Source organism: Nannobrachium achirus (assembly GCF_963921795.1).
Source record: "Nannobrachium achirus genome assembly, chromosome: 18".
NCBI classification, from domain to species: Eukaryota; Metazoa; Chordata; class Actinopteri; order Myctophiformes; family Myctophidae; genus Nannobrachium; species Nannobrachium achirus.
Window position 1 is genome coordinate 17,760,906 of NC_137825.1, and position 18,121 is coordinate 17,779,026.

Sequence of the window (18,121 nt, forward strand, 5' to 3'; positions counted from 1 at the left end):
CTCAAAATATCTAGTTCCAGGGACCCCCCAGAAGCAAAATCTGAGTTACAAACGTTCGCTTTGAAAATACATACAGTATATTCAAAGATTTGCACACATTTTTACAACTTTTTCAAAAATAGCAGATATACAAGCTCACAGCGCGGCACTCGGTGCAGCGCTGTGAGCTTGTATATCTGCTATTTTTCAATAGTTAAAGCATTCAATAATTATAGGCCTAAAATTAAACCAAGAGGCAGTATTTTGCAGTGTACTCACTCAGCTGCCATTCTGGCTCACGTGAAGGTTATCGTTGTGTAGTTTCTCCCTCGTCTTGTAGAGTTTGCGTAGCTTCTTCGTCTGCCCTTTACTGATTTCCTTTCCTTCAACGTCATGAGTGGGGAAACCCATTTCGTCAAATTTAGAATATTTGTCGGTTTCACCGAGAAACATTTCAGAGGGAGGGATCTTCATTTTTTCAAGATTAGCCATCTCTTGATCCAGTTTCTTTCTAGCAGTTTCTTCTTTCCTCATCTCCTTCTCTTCTTCCATCTTTTTCTTTTCATCTCTTTCTCTCAGCAGCGTCTCCTTGCCGACGAGTTTCACCACCGTAGGAAGTCCTTCATGGTCTTCCAGTCTCACTCCCAGTTCAGGTAAGATGTCATCACGAACCGCATCACACAGCCGCAATAACTTGGTCACCTTCAGCTCTCTGGCAATTTGCTCTCTGGCAATCTCCCGGACATTCTGTCTGAAATCTGACAACACTGTCAGATATGGCATCACAGTGCTCTCCAGGGATACGCCTTGACATTTCCCCCCCATTGGAAATCCTATGGGTTCTGCTCCTTCAATGGCACCGAATGTCTTCAGCATAGATGTGAGATAGACAGCAATACTTTGCACTTGTAGGCGGTTGGGGGTGAGCCTGGCACTCTTCCTGCTGGCCATGTAGCTGTTGGTCAGGCTGACCAGTGACCTCATCTCCTCCATGGCACAGCGGGTGTCTATGTTGTCACACAGAGCCTTGTGGATGCCACACTTCCTCTCACAGAAAGAATTGTTCAGGTCCATCTCTGCTGCTTCCCACTTCTCAAACTGACCTGTGAGGTCAGTGGGGGAACGCAGCACGTCCTTCACATTGAGGAAGAACTCGCTCATGAACTTCTCATATTGGACAGCCGACTCCATTGTGTTGGGGGAATAATCCAGAGTGTCCTTCCAGGCATGCATTAAGAAAGCCAGTCGCAGTTGGCGAGCTGTGTTCTTTGCCAGGGCATCTTTTATGGTGATGAAGTTCTTGAGAGATTTAGACATCTTGCAGCCTGCGATTGTCAGGTGGCCAGTGTGCAGGAAGTAACGAACCCAACAGTCATTCTCAAAGAAAGCCTCGGACTGAGCCAACTCGTTGTCATGATGGGGGAATCGGAGATCGAAGCCTCCTCCGTGGATGTCCATGGACTCTCCCAAGATGGAGCCAGCCATGGCGGAACATTCAATATGCCAACCTGGCCTCCCCTTTCCCCAGGGAGAATCCCATGACGGCTCTCCAGGCTTGGAGGCTTTCCACAAAGCAAAGTCATTCTGGGACCTTTTCTCGCTTAGCCTGTCTGCAGAGATGCTCAGGTCTCCCTCTCCCTCTTGTAGAGCCTTCTGGTCACCGACTGCTTCCGGCACCAGCTTGGCATACGAGTGCTGCTCAGCGGAATTAAATTTCATGGTGTCAAAGTAAACCGAGCCATTTGATTCATACCCATATCCATTTGAGACTATCGTCTTCACAAAGTCCACAATCTCTGGCACGTACTCACTGACCCGAGTCAAAACATCTGGAGGAAGTACATTCAGGTGTTCCATGTCTCTGTGGTACTCTGCCTCCCAGTATTTAGGAAGAGTGGAGAAGATGGAGTTCTCAGTGACTTGGCTTCCAAACCGAGCGTCCAACCAGTCTGCCAGCAGGTCCTTGGCAGCCTCCAGTAACACCTGGGCGTGAGACTGCAGGACACCGGCGGCGGCGCGGTTCTCCACAGCCTCCTGCAGGGGCTTAAGAGCAGCGCTGACCACAGCATCCAAGCGCTCCAGCATCTGTCTCTTATCCGGGTCCGTCGTCTCCTCCAGTTTGGCCTGAAAGGGCCCTCTGGCACTAAGGACATCCTGTAGAATCTGCTGGACTCCAGGATTCTTGTCCTTGTATTGCTCCAACAGGTAGTTCTGTCTGGCCCTCCGGATGATCTTGTCATCTATGTCTGTGATGTTCATGCAATACAGGACATCATATCTGAAGTAGTCTCTCAGTATCCGTCGCAGAATGTCAAAAGATATGTAGGACCTGGCGTGTCCCATGTGAGAGGCGTCGTACACCGTTGGCCCACAGCTGTACCACAGCACTTTGTTCCCATTCTGTGGGATGAACAGCTCCTTGGTCCGCGTCAGGCTGTTGTACAGGCAGAGTTGAGGGACCGGTGTCCCCGCCGGCGCAGACCATGGAGGCTGTACCCGCTTTACTTTCACTTGTTCTGGAGAGCTGGACATTGTGTGATGAGTTACTGTTACTGCTTCTCGTTCTTTCCACGTCGCCGGTTCCTTCCTCCCTCTGCTTTATCCCTGGGCATATTCTCCTCTCACTCGCTGTTTTCCGTGATAAGACGAGTCATTTCTCTATTGTAGTGCAGTTCATGTGTGCCTGTTTATTTATAGGGTTGATGTTTGTTGTCATGGAGATGACAAACTCTGATTTGTTGATGGTCCACGCCAGAGTGACGTCAGCTGACATGCGCGCGCAGCCTGGCCGCAGAAACGCGGTACGCTTGAATGGTCTTTCAATGGATTATTTATGACGGCCTAAACTAAGACTTGTGTAATGCTTATGCGATGAAAAAGACGTTTTACTAATTTCCTGATAATGTCTACATATTTTGACAGCTTGTCTCTGGTCGACAGGCAGGTTTATGCTTGCTACCAAATTGACCTTAAAAAAATGGAGTATCATTGCCAGACCCGTTTTCTCTTTCTACCCGTCAGTGGGCTATAAATGGCCAGCACTCCAATGGCCAGATATTCACGAGTATCTTATTGAAACACCTTGCATTTTCACACGGTTGAAATTGAAGGCATTCGAGTGCCTGGATGTCTACAACTTTGTACTCACTGAATTTTCACCAACTAGTGGCGGAAAAAAGGACCTCTGGGAACTCAGATTGGCTTGTGCATTCTGCTGAATTCTGTTCTAACTTGGAATAAAGGCAGAGCTCATTTCTATCAAACTCCACCACGTTTGAGTCTTATTGGGATTTTCAGAATGCCCTCAACACTTTTTTTGCTGCATGAATTACGATTAGAGCCAGTTACAGCACACACCTGCATATTAAAACGGGCATTATTTCAAGTGGTTAAACATGATCATTATGATTAGTAGCCTGGCAAGCCAGCCCTGATGCTGTGCTCACTCATTCCTTTCCCTTTGGGGAAAATGAGACTATTAATGGGTTACTGAACTCAACATGTTTATTAGACAGAAAATAGAAAGATAATAAAAAAAAAAGACTCCAAACAGACATTAAAAGGCAAGGGTTCAAACTACAAGTCACAAAACAAAGCATACAATTTGTCAACTTTTTCCACTGGTCGACAAAAATACTGATGTAAAGTTTCAATTATTTGGCTATAGAGCGTGTTTTGATAAAGCAAAAATAGGCATTTGTCTAATACGGTTATGGTCAGACTCATAGCTAAGTAAAGCAGAAGAACGTCACAGTATAATTGTGGAGAAATGCACATTGTCAAGTAAACTACCAGATCACACCTGATCTGACTTCAGTAATAATGTTGTAACCGGCAAGACAATGACTGAGGATTCTCAGTGATCACAGTTTCTATGGATTCATATTCCTTTGTCCTCGCTGCAAAAAAAGAAACTCACAAGTTAAACCTTGTCTGTGTAGGGCCTTCTAAAGTCTTGGCACAAAGTTGTTCCCTAGCTCAGTTAGAAGCTTCCTGGTCCTTGTCAGGGAGCATGTGACTGTGACCCCCCTCCTTCCCACTGTGGGGGGGGGGGGGGGGGGGGCTCTATTACCTACTGAAGGATGATGGTTGCACACAGGGCAGGTTTGACACAATAGAACATTAGTTCCAAAACACTGTCTGGGTCGAGACCCATTTGTGGGTCCCTTTATGTTTTATTGCCGACACTTTGTTTTGAATTATTTCAAAACATTCCCAAAAAAGCAACATTTTCATGAATTACAATGATTTTTCAAAACAAAATGTATTCATGACAAAGTAAGGCATTCAATTACCAAAAAAAAAACATGTTGAAATATGGAGATACAAGGTTTCTACACAGAAACAATCCATCTGTCTTCAACCACTTATCCGGAATCGGGTCGCAGGGGTAACAGTTCCAACAGAGATTTCCAGACTTTCCCTTTCCAGAGCAACATTAGTAACTTCTTCCTGGGGGATCCCGAGGCATTACAAGGCCAATGTGGAGATATAAACCCCCCCATCTGGTCCGTGACCTTTCGTTTCCTCCCAGGTCTGTGCACAAGGGTGGGGGTGTGTGGGCAACCGTGGTGCCTCCTGTTGCTCAAGCGCCCGCAAGAGACAACGCACCTCCGATGTAACTGTGGTAAGGCGCCTCCCGGACCCAATTGCAGGCCACACCCCCACCCTTCTGCACAGAGATGGGACGAAACGAGCACACGCGTCTGGGTCCTTGGTCTGCCACGGGGTCTCCTCCCAATGGGACGCGCAGCGAGGGCCTGAACCACCTAAGCTGAACCTTTCCAATTGGTTCAAAACAACATTACCCAAAATCAAAACAATCCAAACCAAAAAGAACCCACCCCAACATAAACACAAAAATATATGTAATAAAAATGGAAAAGTAAAGAAAAAATAAGAAAAATAATAAGAAAAAAAGGTCTCCTTCAAAAACTGATCAATGGTATGTTGATAACACAAACTGGCTCAATTGGAATTGTGACCGTGGTGATATCACTAATACTTTGAATTGCATTAGTCCTGAAAGACAGGTTTGGAGACCAAAAACATAATATACGTTATCAATGCAATGAGCATCAATGCAAATGGTGGTCCACTCTCTCTGATCAATATTCTGACCCAAGTCCTCCTCCCATTTCCCCATTAGTTTTGAGTTCTTCAACCCCTATTATCTGGTGGAGTAGTGAGTGACATAAATCCCCTTTCACAGTGTTTCTGTCTTCTGTCACCCTCGGTTCATTAGGGCATCACCTGTGGTAGATTCAATGTTCATCCCTCCTCATCCTGAAAGACGCACATCTGAGACTCCCACGACGGCCACGACGGCCACGAGAGGCAATCTCCCCCACAATTTCCCAGGTGTTCGTCTCCTCGCAGTACCGCTCGATGGTATCGATATTACTAAAGGAAGAGAGACCAAAAGCCAGGAGATAAACATCTGGCGTTTACAAACAGTCACCTTTTCACATATTTTCAGGGAGAAAAAGCCTCTTACCTGAACGTCTGCCAGTCCGTATCCTCCCCTCCTACTACATATATGTTTCTATTCACCACAGCCACACCTGGCCAGCAGCGTTTCCGTTTCATGGGGGCACAAACTGTCCACCGGTTGGTCTCTGGGTTGTAGCACTCAACCTTGTTCGTATATTTGGCAGATGTACGGCCACCTATAGATAAAAAGGAATTAACAGGATAGAGACTCTTAAGGAAAGGATTATATTTAGTTGTTAAAATATGTGTTAAATAGCTCTATGGTCTATATTCTGATATTCTGCATTGCTATAGAGTAGAGTCTCCTTGTCTCTCCATCTCTTTGGTACTGAGAAGAAACATTTTCCTGTCACTGTACCGATTTTATCTGACTCCCAATTTGATCCAATCAAGAGATACAACTCACACAGGACAGACAATGTATTTTCCCTTTATTAAAGATCTGGAGAGACAGGGAGACCCTGTTACTGAACAAACACTGTAAGGGTTCCGAGGGGAAGGGTATTCTGGTTCTGACTAGGGATGGGACGATAAGAAGATTTCACATCACGATTATTGTGACAAAAATAATTCACGATTCACGATATTATCCCGATAATCAAAATCCATTATTGGGGAATACTGGGGTGGAACGTTTGCCAAAAAATAGCAGATCTACGAGTTGAGCTCGTAAATCGGCGCTGAGCTCGTAGATCGGCAATTTTTTGGCAAAGACATTTGATAGAGTGGGAAAAAAGACGTAGTATGTACGTATTTATTATAAGTGCCTTTTACCAAATATAGAGGGTTTATAATCAGGGGATATCTTAAAAAGTCCTGGAATAAATTCCTTACCAAAACATTTCTTCACCAATGTGTTTGTAAAGGTGTCTAGTAACACATCTCACAAAGACTGAAATTCAGTTTCCCTAGGAAAATCTTTGACAGCGAGGGTAATTCTGGGTCTCATTCACTTACTATAGGGGGGGGGGAAAATCACTCCCAAAAAATATGCTTTAAGTGGGATGTGAGGGGTCTAACTAGGTGTTTTTAATTATTCTAAAAACAGCCCATAAAATGATGGTTTAGTGATGAGTCATCACTTTTCACAGTGGTATGGGGGTCCATTTCTAGCCCAAGGAATGTTTTTGGTGCAAAATAAATGCTTGCAATGGATTCAGAATAATTAAAAACAGCTAGTTAGACCCCTCACATCCCACTTAAAGCATATTTTTTGGGAGTGATTTTTTCCCCTATAGTATAGTGTATAGTAAGTGAATGAGACCCAGAATTACCCTAGCTGTCAAAGATTTTCCTAGGGAAACTGAATTTCAGCCTTTGTGAGATGTGTTACTAGACACCTTTACAAACACATTGGTGAAGATTTTTTTTGGTAAGGAATTTATTCCAGGATTTGACACTATTTCTAAAGATATCCCCTGACAAGTGGTATGCAGCTCGGCAAATAAAAGATGAATTCATCCCAGTGCATGACAGAGGACGATATCATGATAAATTAAATCTTCACGATACGATTATCGTGTTTTTTATCATGATAAACGATAATATCGTTTATCGTCCCATTCCTAGTTCTGACCAAGAAACATTAAAAACAAGTACGATACCTAGAACGTAGATCTTTCCTTTGTGAGTGCAGACGGCTGAACCAGAACGCTCTACCCGCCTAGGAGCGACTTCTGTCCATACAGATGAATTAGGGTTGTACGTGTACACCTCTTTCTCACAAGAGCCAACTAGGAGGACAGGAGGACACATGGTAAACATTATTCATTGCCAATGGGAGAACGAATAACATACTAGTACTAGAAGGTTTATGGACATTTTCATTGTGCTTTTAGATCAGGGGTCTTCAACATTTTCAGGCCAAGGACCCCTTAGTTGAGCGAGAGATGAAGCAGGGACCCCCACAACCTTCTCATAGAGTCCATATAGTTTGGCAGCAAAATCATCATTTTGGATTCATGTCAATTTGTGTTTTTCAGATACATATTTCACCACTTGAATCGTCAATACATGACTTGACATTTCACTCTGTACTTAGTCTGCTCTTTTTTCTCTCTACACCAAACCACTTTGCCGAAAATAGCCAATCTACAAGCTCACAAAGCACGAGGCGTTGTGAGCTTGTAGATCGGCTATTTTTGGCTAAAGTTCTCAGAATATGGAGGCTAAGGTTTAAGTGGTTAATATAGAAAAGGAGAAAAGGTTTCTATCACACAAAGATTTGGAGGACCCCCTGCAGTAACTCTGAGGACCCCTGTTGAAGACCCCTGCTTTAGATACATTACAAAAATAAATGAACTTCATGAAACCAAGTAGACTGAACGCATTATCCTGTTACATACCCATAACATAGATCAGTCCATCTAGTACGGCCATTCCAGGGAGGATGGAATGCATTTCTGGTACGCCAACAGTCCCCAAGAGCTGCCAGGTGTCGGTGCTGGGGTCATACCGCTCTACCGAGTCCACGCGCATGTCGTGCATATCAGCGCCTCCTACTGCAAACACATTGCCATCCAGCATCACCAGGCCTATGGACCATACGAGGTGTGCAAGGAAGGGGGGGGGGGGGGGGGCATGATAATTAGAGCTATACACGACTACAGCCTCTTCTTGTACAAGACAACCATCTTCAGCAGTCTTTCCTAAACAGAGTTAAATTGAAAACCACAATGGTTTGACAGTCTTACCATGGTCAATGCGGGCGTTATTCATGGGGGCCAACTCCGACCATGAGTCTTGGGAACAGTCGTACCGCCACATCTGCCTACTGAATGAACCGTCTGATAATTCTCCTCCGGACAAATACAGAGTAGTAGAGCCTAAGGTGGGAGAAGAGTACAGTTTAAACAAGTTGTTCTTAATTTTCCCTCTATTTCTCTATAATTTAAATGGTTCACTTATCACGCATCAAGCCAAGAAATTCACCAAAATATGTCCAGTGTGTTGTTTTCAGACCTCAAAATAAGTAGGTTGGGAGTGGCTTATTGTCGGTATCAGCCAGTAACACGTGGGAGTCTGTCCCCGTTACAATGCGCTGCTATACCCCTGGGAGATGGTGCTGAGGTGGAGCACCACACCTACCATCAGCTCCCAGTACTTGCCGTACCCAAGCTGTGCTACTTACTCATTGGGATGGCGGTGCCCGGGATCGAACCCATGACCTTGTGGTCCAAAGGTGAGAGCTCTACCAACTGAGCTAGCCCTTAAAATGTGAATTAAAAGGTTCAAACTGAAAACTCCAGTGAGCCATGGCAGTTTTTTCTCTCTCTATCTGTGTTTTGTTGCATTTTGACTTGAAAAGATAATATACCTAGATTCCGGTAGGTGTCGTAGTTCAGGAACTTTCCTGTTAATCGTCTCCTCTTTTGGAACGCAACAACCAAAGTGGTAAATGGTAAAAAAAATGTGCATTGGAACGATACAAACACAGTGGAAGGTAACAGCAAAGGTGACACAACCTAGCCTGGCGTTGCTCATACTAATTCCTCACTGCAAAAGTAGGTCGGGAGTGGCTTATTGTCGGTATCAGCCGGTAACACGCGGGATTCCGTCCCCGTTACAATGCGCTAGACCCCTGGGAGATGGACTGCTGAGGTGGAGCGCCACACCTACCATCAGCTCCCAGTACTTGCCGCACGACTTGCCAAGCCGCGCTACTCATACGTTGAGTTGGCGGTGCCCGGAATCGAAACCATGACCTTGCGGTGCAAAGGCGAGAGCTCTACCGACTGAGCTACCCGGGCAGAGTTAAAAAATGTCTCTGTACACGATTGGTTAGACCAGAGTAGAATGGAGTAGAAAATAAAGTTACGATCCAGCAGCAAATAAAAAGAATAACACAGAGTGACGTGATCCAGCAGCCTAAGTAATTCAAGTTTTATTATCTACTGTGACTCAGATGGTTCCTCACCTGACACAACCAGACCGTGCCTGCTGACAGCGAAAGGGAGACGGCACAAAGTGCTCCACTGATTTGCCAGGGGATCAAAGGTGTCAACGGTGTCAATCTTCTCCTCCTCGTCGTAATCCTCTCCCCCCGCCATCACTATGACCTCGGGCACTGGACAGTCACAGTTAGGGCTGTCACAATTATTACATAATCGTCTAATCGTGATTATTTGACATAATCGTGATTATTTTTCATAATCGTCATAATCGTTTCCATGTCAAAAATAGTGGAAATAGCAGATCTACAAGCTCACAACGCGTCGCATCGCTTGTAGATCGGCTATTTCCACTATCAATGTTCTTTTTTAAGTATAAAGTTGTCAAATATGTCAGTAATTTCTTTGTATATTTAGGTTATGTGTCATATCTACCATATGCAACTTCAAAGCCTAAAAGCCAAACAGAAATGTAATTATCAACGACAAAAACACAATTAAATCGCTAATCGCCAATTATTTGAATGACAATTAATCGTCATGTAAAATGTCATATCGTGACAGCCCTAGTCACAGTACAGTATCGTGTGAGCAGGTGAAAGGTTATGATAGCATCAATTAGCAGTCGCTAGTGAGGAGAAAACTGAAAACATTTGAAATTATAAGGAGGGCATGGAAACCATTGGCCAATTTTGTAGTACGTTTCCTGATCAGGTAAAAAACTACCGAAGGGTAATAACATGGCAGTCACTTAAGGCTCTGAAGAAGGCAGCATCGCTGTATTTTTATTGTCGTTATTTGGTCCTGAATAAAATTGGCGTCGGCAGCTACGAGTGTGTGGCGGGTCTTTACCGCTGTCTGACACCTTTAAAGGTCTGGTTGTCAGACTTTGCAGTTTTCACTATACAGTATGTAGCCTGCTGCATGTTTTAACCCTTCTGAAAACGCAAAACATTAGCCCATGCATTATAAATTATTCTATAATCATCATTAACACAAAATAGCAAATCCCCAATTGAGTACCTGAGACAAGTCCATATTATTATTATTTTATTATATATGTATTTTTGGATTTACCAGACTGTAAACCACAAACTAGTCATTTTAATCTGTTAAAATATTAATGCACTCCCCCCTCATTTTGTTTAATTGTCTGTTTTAATGTTATCGGCTCCCTTTGTCTGCTGAATATTGTTTGTACGGACTTAGAGACTGTTGTTCCACAAACTGCTGGAGATATAGCTGGAGATATACTGTTTTTCCACTTTCCATAAGTATAATGTCTTATACTTCCTAATATATATGAGTTAAGTAAAAAAATCTAACTCAAAAAAATGAGGGGGGGAGTACATTAAGACTTTAAGAAATTAAAAACTTCTAGTTTGTGGTTTACAGTCTGGTAAATCAAAAAAAATGTTTTTATCCAAAATGTTAAAATACGGACTTGGACTGTTATTCATCTCAGGTACTCATTTGATGCACCAAAGAAATTAATCCGAATATTTTTTTATTGGGTATACATTTGAGGAGGTATATTTGTATTTGCTAGGTATTTGTTTCAGCAGTGAAAAAACAAACGTTATGTATTTTTTTCCACCACCAGTTGCAACATGCATGCATATCGTCGTTGTCGGGTGGAAACCTTGTATGTCCAAGACCGTTCGTTTTGTATTTATCATTTTAAAAATGAACTAAACTAGTGAAAACAGCTGATCTACAAGCACACAACACCTCGCGGTGCGAGGCGTTGTGTGCTTGTAGATCGGCTGTTTTCACTACTTTTGTGCGACAGCCTTGTATGATGAAGCAGAGCTTTACTTGGTGAAAAAACTACAAACTTGGAACTTGGAGATACGAGGTTTCTGCCCGACAGTGACGATATGTGAGACAGCAGGGTACCTGTGGACCAGCGTGGGAGGACATCCTGGTTCCTGGCCTCAGAGATGAGCCTCTGGCAGCCCTGGGACTCCTTCACCACATCCAGACTCTCTATCACATCATGGAGGTACGAGGGGCTGATGAGAGGGAGGCGGATTTTCTCTAGCACCTTAAAGATCAAATAGAACACCAAGTATTTTCTAGTCTAACTGGATATTGGGTGAACAGCATTAAACATTGCCCTTCAAATTCACAGATATCTGTAATCGTTGTTTTACAGTTAAAGGGTTATTTCACTTTCAAAAAGCCTTTTGGTCATTTTATCGTCTAATCAGGCTTTTATAAACACCCTGAACAGTTTTTAAGTTGCTTGATTCAATATTTAGGCAGATGCCCAGTTCAACATGGCCTTGTAAACTTCCTGGAGCGACATTCTATTTGCTCGCTAGAAATCCTATCAGAATTTCAGGAAGAGGCTGCTTTACGAGGTTAAGTTCACCCCTGGCCATTAAAGAGCAGAGGTCCTTTACAACAACAGCAAATGATTTCAGACTTGGCCTACAACATTATAATACATATATTAATAATATTCAACACTTTATATTTATTATTTATTTATTTAACAACTGTTACCTTTTGGAAGCTCTGTCTGCGGGTACTAGGACACTTGTTTAACCATATCATGGCTGCCTCAAACACTGTCTCCTCCCTGGGCACATTGAGATCATCACTGGCAAGGATCTGTATCAGTCTGTCCACACACAGAGAGAGGAACTCCTCCTAGGGACATAAATAGGGACATGATAGGTGGTTTGTTTGGTGCAAAGGACACATGTGATAATGTGACATATTATGAATAATATTCACCAAATTACTGAGCAATGACTAAATATTTCTACACAAATGTGGTGGAGACAACTCAGACAAGTCAAGTAATGGAAATAAAATAAGGTTAATATTTTATATTACACATACCACCAACAGTCACAACAAAACAAAAAATCACACTTGTGTGAACCGAGCGGTGGAGGCTGCGTGTGTGTGTGTGTGTGTGTGTGTGTGTGTGTGTGTGCGTGCGTGCGTGCGTGCGTGTGTGTATTTGTGTGTGTGAATGTGAGTGTGAGTGTGCCTAGCTGGCCTGAACAACAGCGCCCCTCCCTTAACATGTGTGGTCAGAAAAGGTATAGCGGCCAGGCTACATACACCACAGGCTACATACAGACAGACAGACACACACACACACACGGATACACACACGGCCACGCTATGGAGACGGTGTGACCACCGCTCAAAAACTTGGTAAATGTATGGAACTAGAGGTTCGCGGCCCTTCGGGCCGCTCACATCTAGAGTCCACACCCGCTTCTTTACTTCAAAAAACTTTTTTTGAAAAAAAAAAAAAAAAAGTTTTTTGAAAAAAAAAAAAGTTTTTTGAAAAGAAAAGTTAAAAAAAAAAATTGGGGGGGGGGGGACTATTGTGGCGGAACTATTGTGCCGCAGCACGTTTCCGGTCGGACATATTTGACCGCCGGACGCACTTCCGGTTAAGAACTCCGTGTGCCACATGATCAGTCCTAGCCAATTGGAGTGCTGCATTTGGTCCTGTCTGACAAACAAATAAATACCGCTGGCTGCAGTTCTAAAATGTATGTATAGATGGAGGCCTCAGTCTCTGACCTGCTGGTAGACGTCATTGAAGTGTTCAATAATATAATCCATGCTGCGTTTCTCCAACTTTTCACAGTAGTAAGTCTCTGCCAAGCCGAGAATCGCTACACAGTTCTTCTCGTCCATGTGACGCTCCATGTAATGACAGCAGGCCTCTTGAACTGCCGTGACATTCAGCAAGTGTGATGCTGCTAGCAGAGCCTAGACCAAATCAACAAAATATGTTTTTAAGCCATTCAGAACGGGTACACTGTATTGTGTATCATTATTTTATGTTTTAACTATTGAAAAATAGCAGATATACAAGCTCACAGCGCGGCACCGAGTGCCGCGCTGCAAGCTTGTAGATCTGCTATTTTTGAAAAATCGTGAAAATTTGATAAGTGTCTTTTGAATCCTTCTAAGACTTTTTGAAAAACCCTATGTTTCTATGTCAGCAATCTGGCCAGCCATCATCAAAGAAAAGGTCCTTTTCACTTAACTGGAGCCCAGTTAGTCTGTTCTTGAGAGACTACTATGTCAGTGGTTCTCAAACTTTTTCATGTGAAGGACCCCCAAAATTATATTTACTAGTCCTTACCCGTTCAAAGATATGAGCTCCGAAATGATGTGCAGTGTGTGGGTTATGGGGTGTGCACTGTGCACACAGTATATGAGGGATGGAAAGTAACTTTCTGGTGCTTGCATGATAATATGTAGGAGCATCAATGTAAGAAAGACCCGTTTCGGTTAAAGGCTACAGAGATACTGTGTACCGATCTACATGACAACATCTGAAAGAGGGCCAGCCAACCCTAGTTCCAGGGACCCCCCCAGAAGCCAAATTTTAGTTACAAACATTCGCTTTGAAAATACATATATTCAAAGATTTGCACACATTTTCACGACTTTTTCAAAAATAGCAGATCTACAAGCTCGTGAGCTTGTATATCTGCTATTTTTCAACAGTTAAAGCATTCAATAATCCTATGCCTAAATGGGTTTTAAGCAAACATGCTGGTCAAAATAGGAGACAATGAATATGGTTTATGACTGATGGTAACACATCACCTGTACATTTGACGTGGAGATGACCACCTCTGAAGTGTAGGCATAGTTAAACAACAAGCCCATCATCTCAGGTTCAACTCCACTGATGGAGACGCTTTCCTGTTTGGACTCCATCAATTCTGTTGTAAACATTGCCTGTGCAGGTTGAAAAGGTGAACGGTTGGCTTAGTGTTTATGGATTAGGATTTTCTTAATTGATTACAATGTGTCAACAATTAATTGTTAGGATTTAGTATGGTATTCACTTCACATGAAAGCCAAGGTAGAACTGAATGTTTGACAGCACAAGGTAAATAAATGTATTCATTTATACAAATACATCCATGTAACCATTTATGTATTTGTTTGTTGTATTGTTCTGTCTAATGTAGTCTTTGCTTATTTGTGGGGTTAGGGTTAGGGTAAGGACCCTGTAGTGAGAGATCTTTAAATTGTATTGTGTTTGCAGTGTATTGCTCCACGCTGTTCTGGCTGGTCGCGCCTGGCTCGGGTGTGAGCAACACCACCTTGGTCTTGGTTCAATCAACCCTTTGATCAAGCTATGTGTAAAAGGCCATGTCAGAAATATCCATGGCACCCCGCTGGGCCTGGCTAGGAAGAGAGGTGTATTGTGTGCGTGATTCCTAAACCCACCAGGCTTGAGTTAAGACCCGCCTCGCGGAAACGCGAGGACTTCCAGGAGTGGCATGAAGGCATGAAGACTTGTACTTGAGAAAAGCCTGCATTTGCATAATGCATAACTATCAATTTCTCACTACAGTGCTCAAAATAAATTGTGCTAAAAAAACTTGAAACTGACTTAATTGTACTGTGCTTAATAAAGGGGAAACTTTGTAACTTTGCTAAAGAGAAAAACGTACTGAGAAAGCTATTAATTTGTCACTACTGTGCTCAAATTAAAAACTCTTACTGATTATCAGTTAAATTGTTATGGTTTGGATATGGCTTTGGGCCTATTATGCTGCGTGTATTATAATGGATCAGTAGGGAGTAGGTACTTTGCACTTGAGCGAGCAGCACTAACGTTCAATTGGCACTTTCATACTTAAGATTATCGAGAGGAGGCGGGTCTTAACTCAATCCTGGTGGGTTTAGGAATCACGCGTATTGTGTAGAAGGAAACCAAGCTTTGAAGCCCTAGAGGCCAGTCGACAAACTACAGGTGTGATTACAACAGGCCCGAAAGCATCCTAGGCATGCCTGGGAGCGAGGAGCAGGAAAGACAAGACACCCGGCGACGGGTTAAGAAAAACCAGATGTGTTCCAAAAAGTACCCAACAGCACATGAATTGGCACGAGGGCATGGGCAGTAATAAGATCCTGAGGGAAGGCCAAGAGATATGACGAGAAGATGACATCTGTAGGTGACCGGCCAATTAATGATAATACGGGTGTAGGATAAACAGGTCAACAACCAATAAACGGGGGTCACTTATTCACTCTTTTTAACCTTTTAGTTCACTCCCTCACTATAATATTGTATGTCAGATTGGAAAAAGGGCAGTCGGTGCCAATATCAAGTTGTGTCTACTTCAGTGGGAGACAGCTGTTTGCTTGTGTGTTCTGCTGAATTCTGTTACAACTTGGAATGAAGACAGAGCTCATTTCTATCAAACTCCATATGTTTCTCTGAGTCTTATTGGGATAGGCAAGAGTGCCCTCGATATAGTTCCTGTCTAAATCTGGGCAGCACCAGCCAAGCCATCTGTGTTGTAACAACCACCTCGAAATGAGATGATACAGCAGTAGTGAGATACTATACATTTACCTCAAAGTAAGAGCTAAAGGAGGCCAGTACATTACGATGGCCGGGGAACTCCTGTCCCCCGCAGCACAGAGTCACATCACAGAAAACATTGTTGAGTCGAAGACGGTTCAGGCCCTCTAAGAGCTTGTTGGGATGGCTGTTCCCCACAAACACAAAGTCCTCCTCACTCTCCAGGGCCACTGAGGACAAGGGTGAACTGATAACATCCACGGAGCAGGAAGCCATGTTAGACCAGCCTATAGGACAGTAGGAGAGGACGGAATAAATGGTCAGATAACGAATGTTACACGTTGAATAGAATACTTGCGGAGAGAAACTACAGTGTAACAACATCACATGGAAGCGATCATACTATGAAGCGGTATAAAATAAATAAAATAAAATAAAAACATGACCCCCTCACACAGGACCATAGGAGGGGGTGGAGATGATTGTCAGACAGGGACGTGCTGGCCATTGGGAAAAACGGGACAACTTCCGCAGGGACAGAAATTAGGAAAAAAAATAAAATAAAATGACTGTCTTCGTTGCATTTTGGGGGCTGGTCGGCCAACAAAGCAAATCGTCACTGTCGGGCAGAAACCTTGTATCTCCAAGTTTCAAATTTGTACATTTTTTCGTTAAGCAAAGCCCTGCTTCATCATACCAGGCCGTCGCACTCTCCCTCGCGCCCTTGAGCAATGAGGGCCTCTCTAACTCTTTTTCCCGGACCGAATCAGAGGCCCAGCATGTCCCTGTTGTCAGATGGTGACGATTGTATCATTGTATCGAACAGAATACTCGTGGAGGTAATAGTGTGTCTGTGACACAGTGCACTCAAATGATGGCTCACTTCACCTCCCGTTTGGCAAAGTCGGATGGCTTGACTCCAGTAGTATTAGGTCAAATGGATTTCACCCAAACAACAAGCTGAAAACTGATAAGATGTCTATCAAACTCTAGGAGTCTAGGTGACTGATTTCAAGTTGAGTTATATCTAGTTAAACACCAAGAAATATGCCACCAAGATATAAGCAATGTTTTAGCCTAATTAATGTTAACAGTTTACCCAAATACACCAGACTAGCACTCAAAGTGGGCTCCTGTGAGGTCCCCACCAAAATGAGGAACACTACAGTTTAAACATTTAAGTAATTTACAATAAATGTGGAGGTTCTTGACATGGAAATCAACTACACCGTACTTAGTTTAATAGCTATAGGCTATGCGCAGTTATGTCGCCCCATACCATAAGAATCGGTATACTTGCAAAGGTAAACTTATCACAGGCTGAAAGTAAATACACAAGTTCAATCCTCCTCCAATCTGAGTTCCCAGAAGTTCTTTTTCTCGCCACTATCCTCCTCCTCCTCCTACCTCTGTTCTGCAACATGCAACAATCTAACGCGTATTGTTTCATTACCTTGCTTGAACAACGGAGATTCTTCTGGATGTTCCGGACGTCTTGATTATTTTCCACACAGGTCAGGTCAGGTCACAACTAGTCTCGCGTGGCCAGACTGTTGCCTCCGCGATTTTGTCAAATGCTCCCGGTGTCGGTACTCGGGCTCCATATCTGCGCAGGGGTCCTTCGCTTGCAAATGACGTCACACAATGTCACACAATATGGCCGAACACAGCAGACCTACTAGCTCACAACACATAACAAGCGCAACGCTTTGTAGGCTTGTAGATCGGCTGTTTTCGCCCCACCACGCAGCATGGCAACACCATTCTACAGGGACAGCAGTGTTCATTCTTCTCTTTTATAATTAATATATGATGATTGTGAATTTCACTTCTAACCTTTACTGAACACTGGAACATGACATTCCCAAAAAATATATAAAAAAACAATATAAAATATAATATATATATATATATATTATATAATATAATATAATATAATATAATATAATATATAATATTATATGTATATAATATATAATATAATATAATATATAATATTATAATATTATAATATTAATATAATATATAATATTATATATAATATTATTATTATAATATTATTATAATATTAATATAATATTATATAATATAATACTATATATATAATATATAATATATAATTATATAATATTATATATTATATTATATATTATATATTATATAATATATATATAATATATATATAATATAATATAATATATATATATATAATATATTATATATATATATTATATAAATATATATATATATATATATATATATATATATATATATATAAACAAATATATAAAAAAACAATATAAAATATAATATATATATATATATAATATATATATTATATAATATATATATATAATATATATATTATATTATATAATATTATATTATATATATATAATATATAATATATAATTATATAATATTATATAATATATAATATATATAA

The 18,121-nt window shown here is 42.0% G+C and overlaps 2 protein-coding genes across 3 annotated transcripts; both read right to left on the reverse strand.

The window, feature by feature from the left end:
- Positions 1-258: 258 nt before the first annotated feature.
- On the reverse strand, positions 259-2,511 carry LOC308303340 (cysteine--tRNA ligase, cytoplasmic-like; the record flags this gene model as incomplete). The annotated part of the gene is made up of 1 exon (XM_080747696.1): positions 259-2,511. The coding sequence occupies one exon, from the start codon at positions 2,509-2,511 to the stop codon at positions 259-261; it is 2,253 nt and encodes a 750-aa protein (XP_080603822.1).
- A 1,021-nt stretch (positions 2,512-3,532) lies between these two features.
- On the reverse strand, positions 3,533-17,195 carry LOC308303505 (kelch-like protein 23). 2 transcript variants are annotated; one of them, XM_080747887.1, is made up of 12 exons: positions 17,129-17,195; positions 15,727-15,962; positions 13,965-14,093; positions 12,918-13,109; positions 11,874-12,020; positions 11,262-11,409; positions 9,389-9,538; positions 8,166-8,297; positions 7,818-8,006; positions 7,077-7,205; positions 5,477-5,648; positions 3,533-5,382 (listed from the first exon to the last, which is right to left on the reverse strand). In XM_080747887.1, the coding sequence occupies exons 2-12, from the start codon at positions 15,949-15,951 to the stop codon at positions 5,244-5,246; spliced, it is 1,752 nt and encodes a 583-aa protein (XP_080604013.1). In that variant the 5' UTR covers positions 15,952-15,962; positions 17,129-17,195; the 3' UTR covers positions 3,533-5,243. The 2 variants fall into 2 exon arrangements, with proteins under 2 accessions (XP_080604013.1, XP_080604012.1); XM_080747886.1 differs by having other exon boundaries at positions 13,959-14,093.
- Positions 17,196-18,121: the final 926 nt, after the last annotated feature.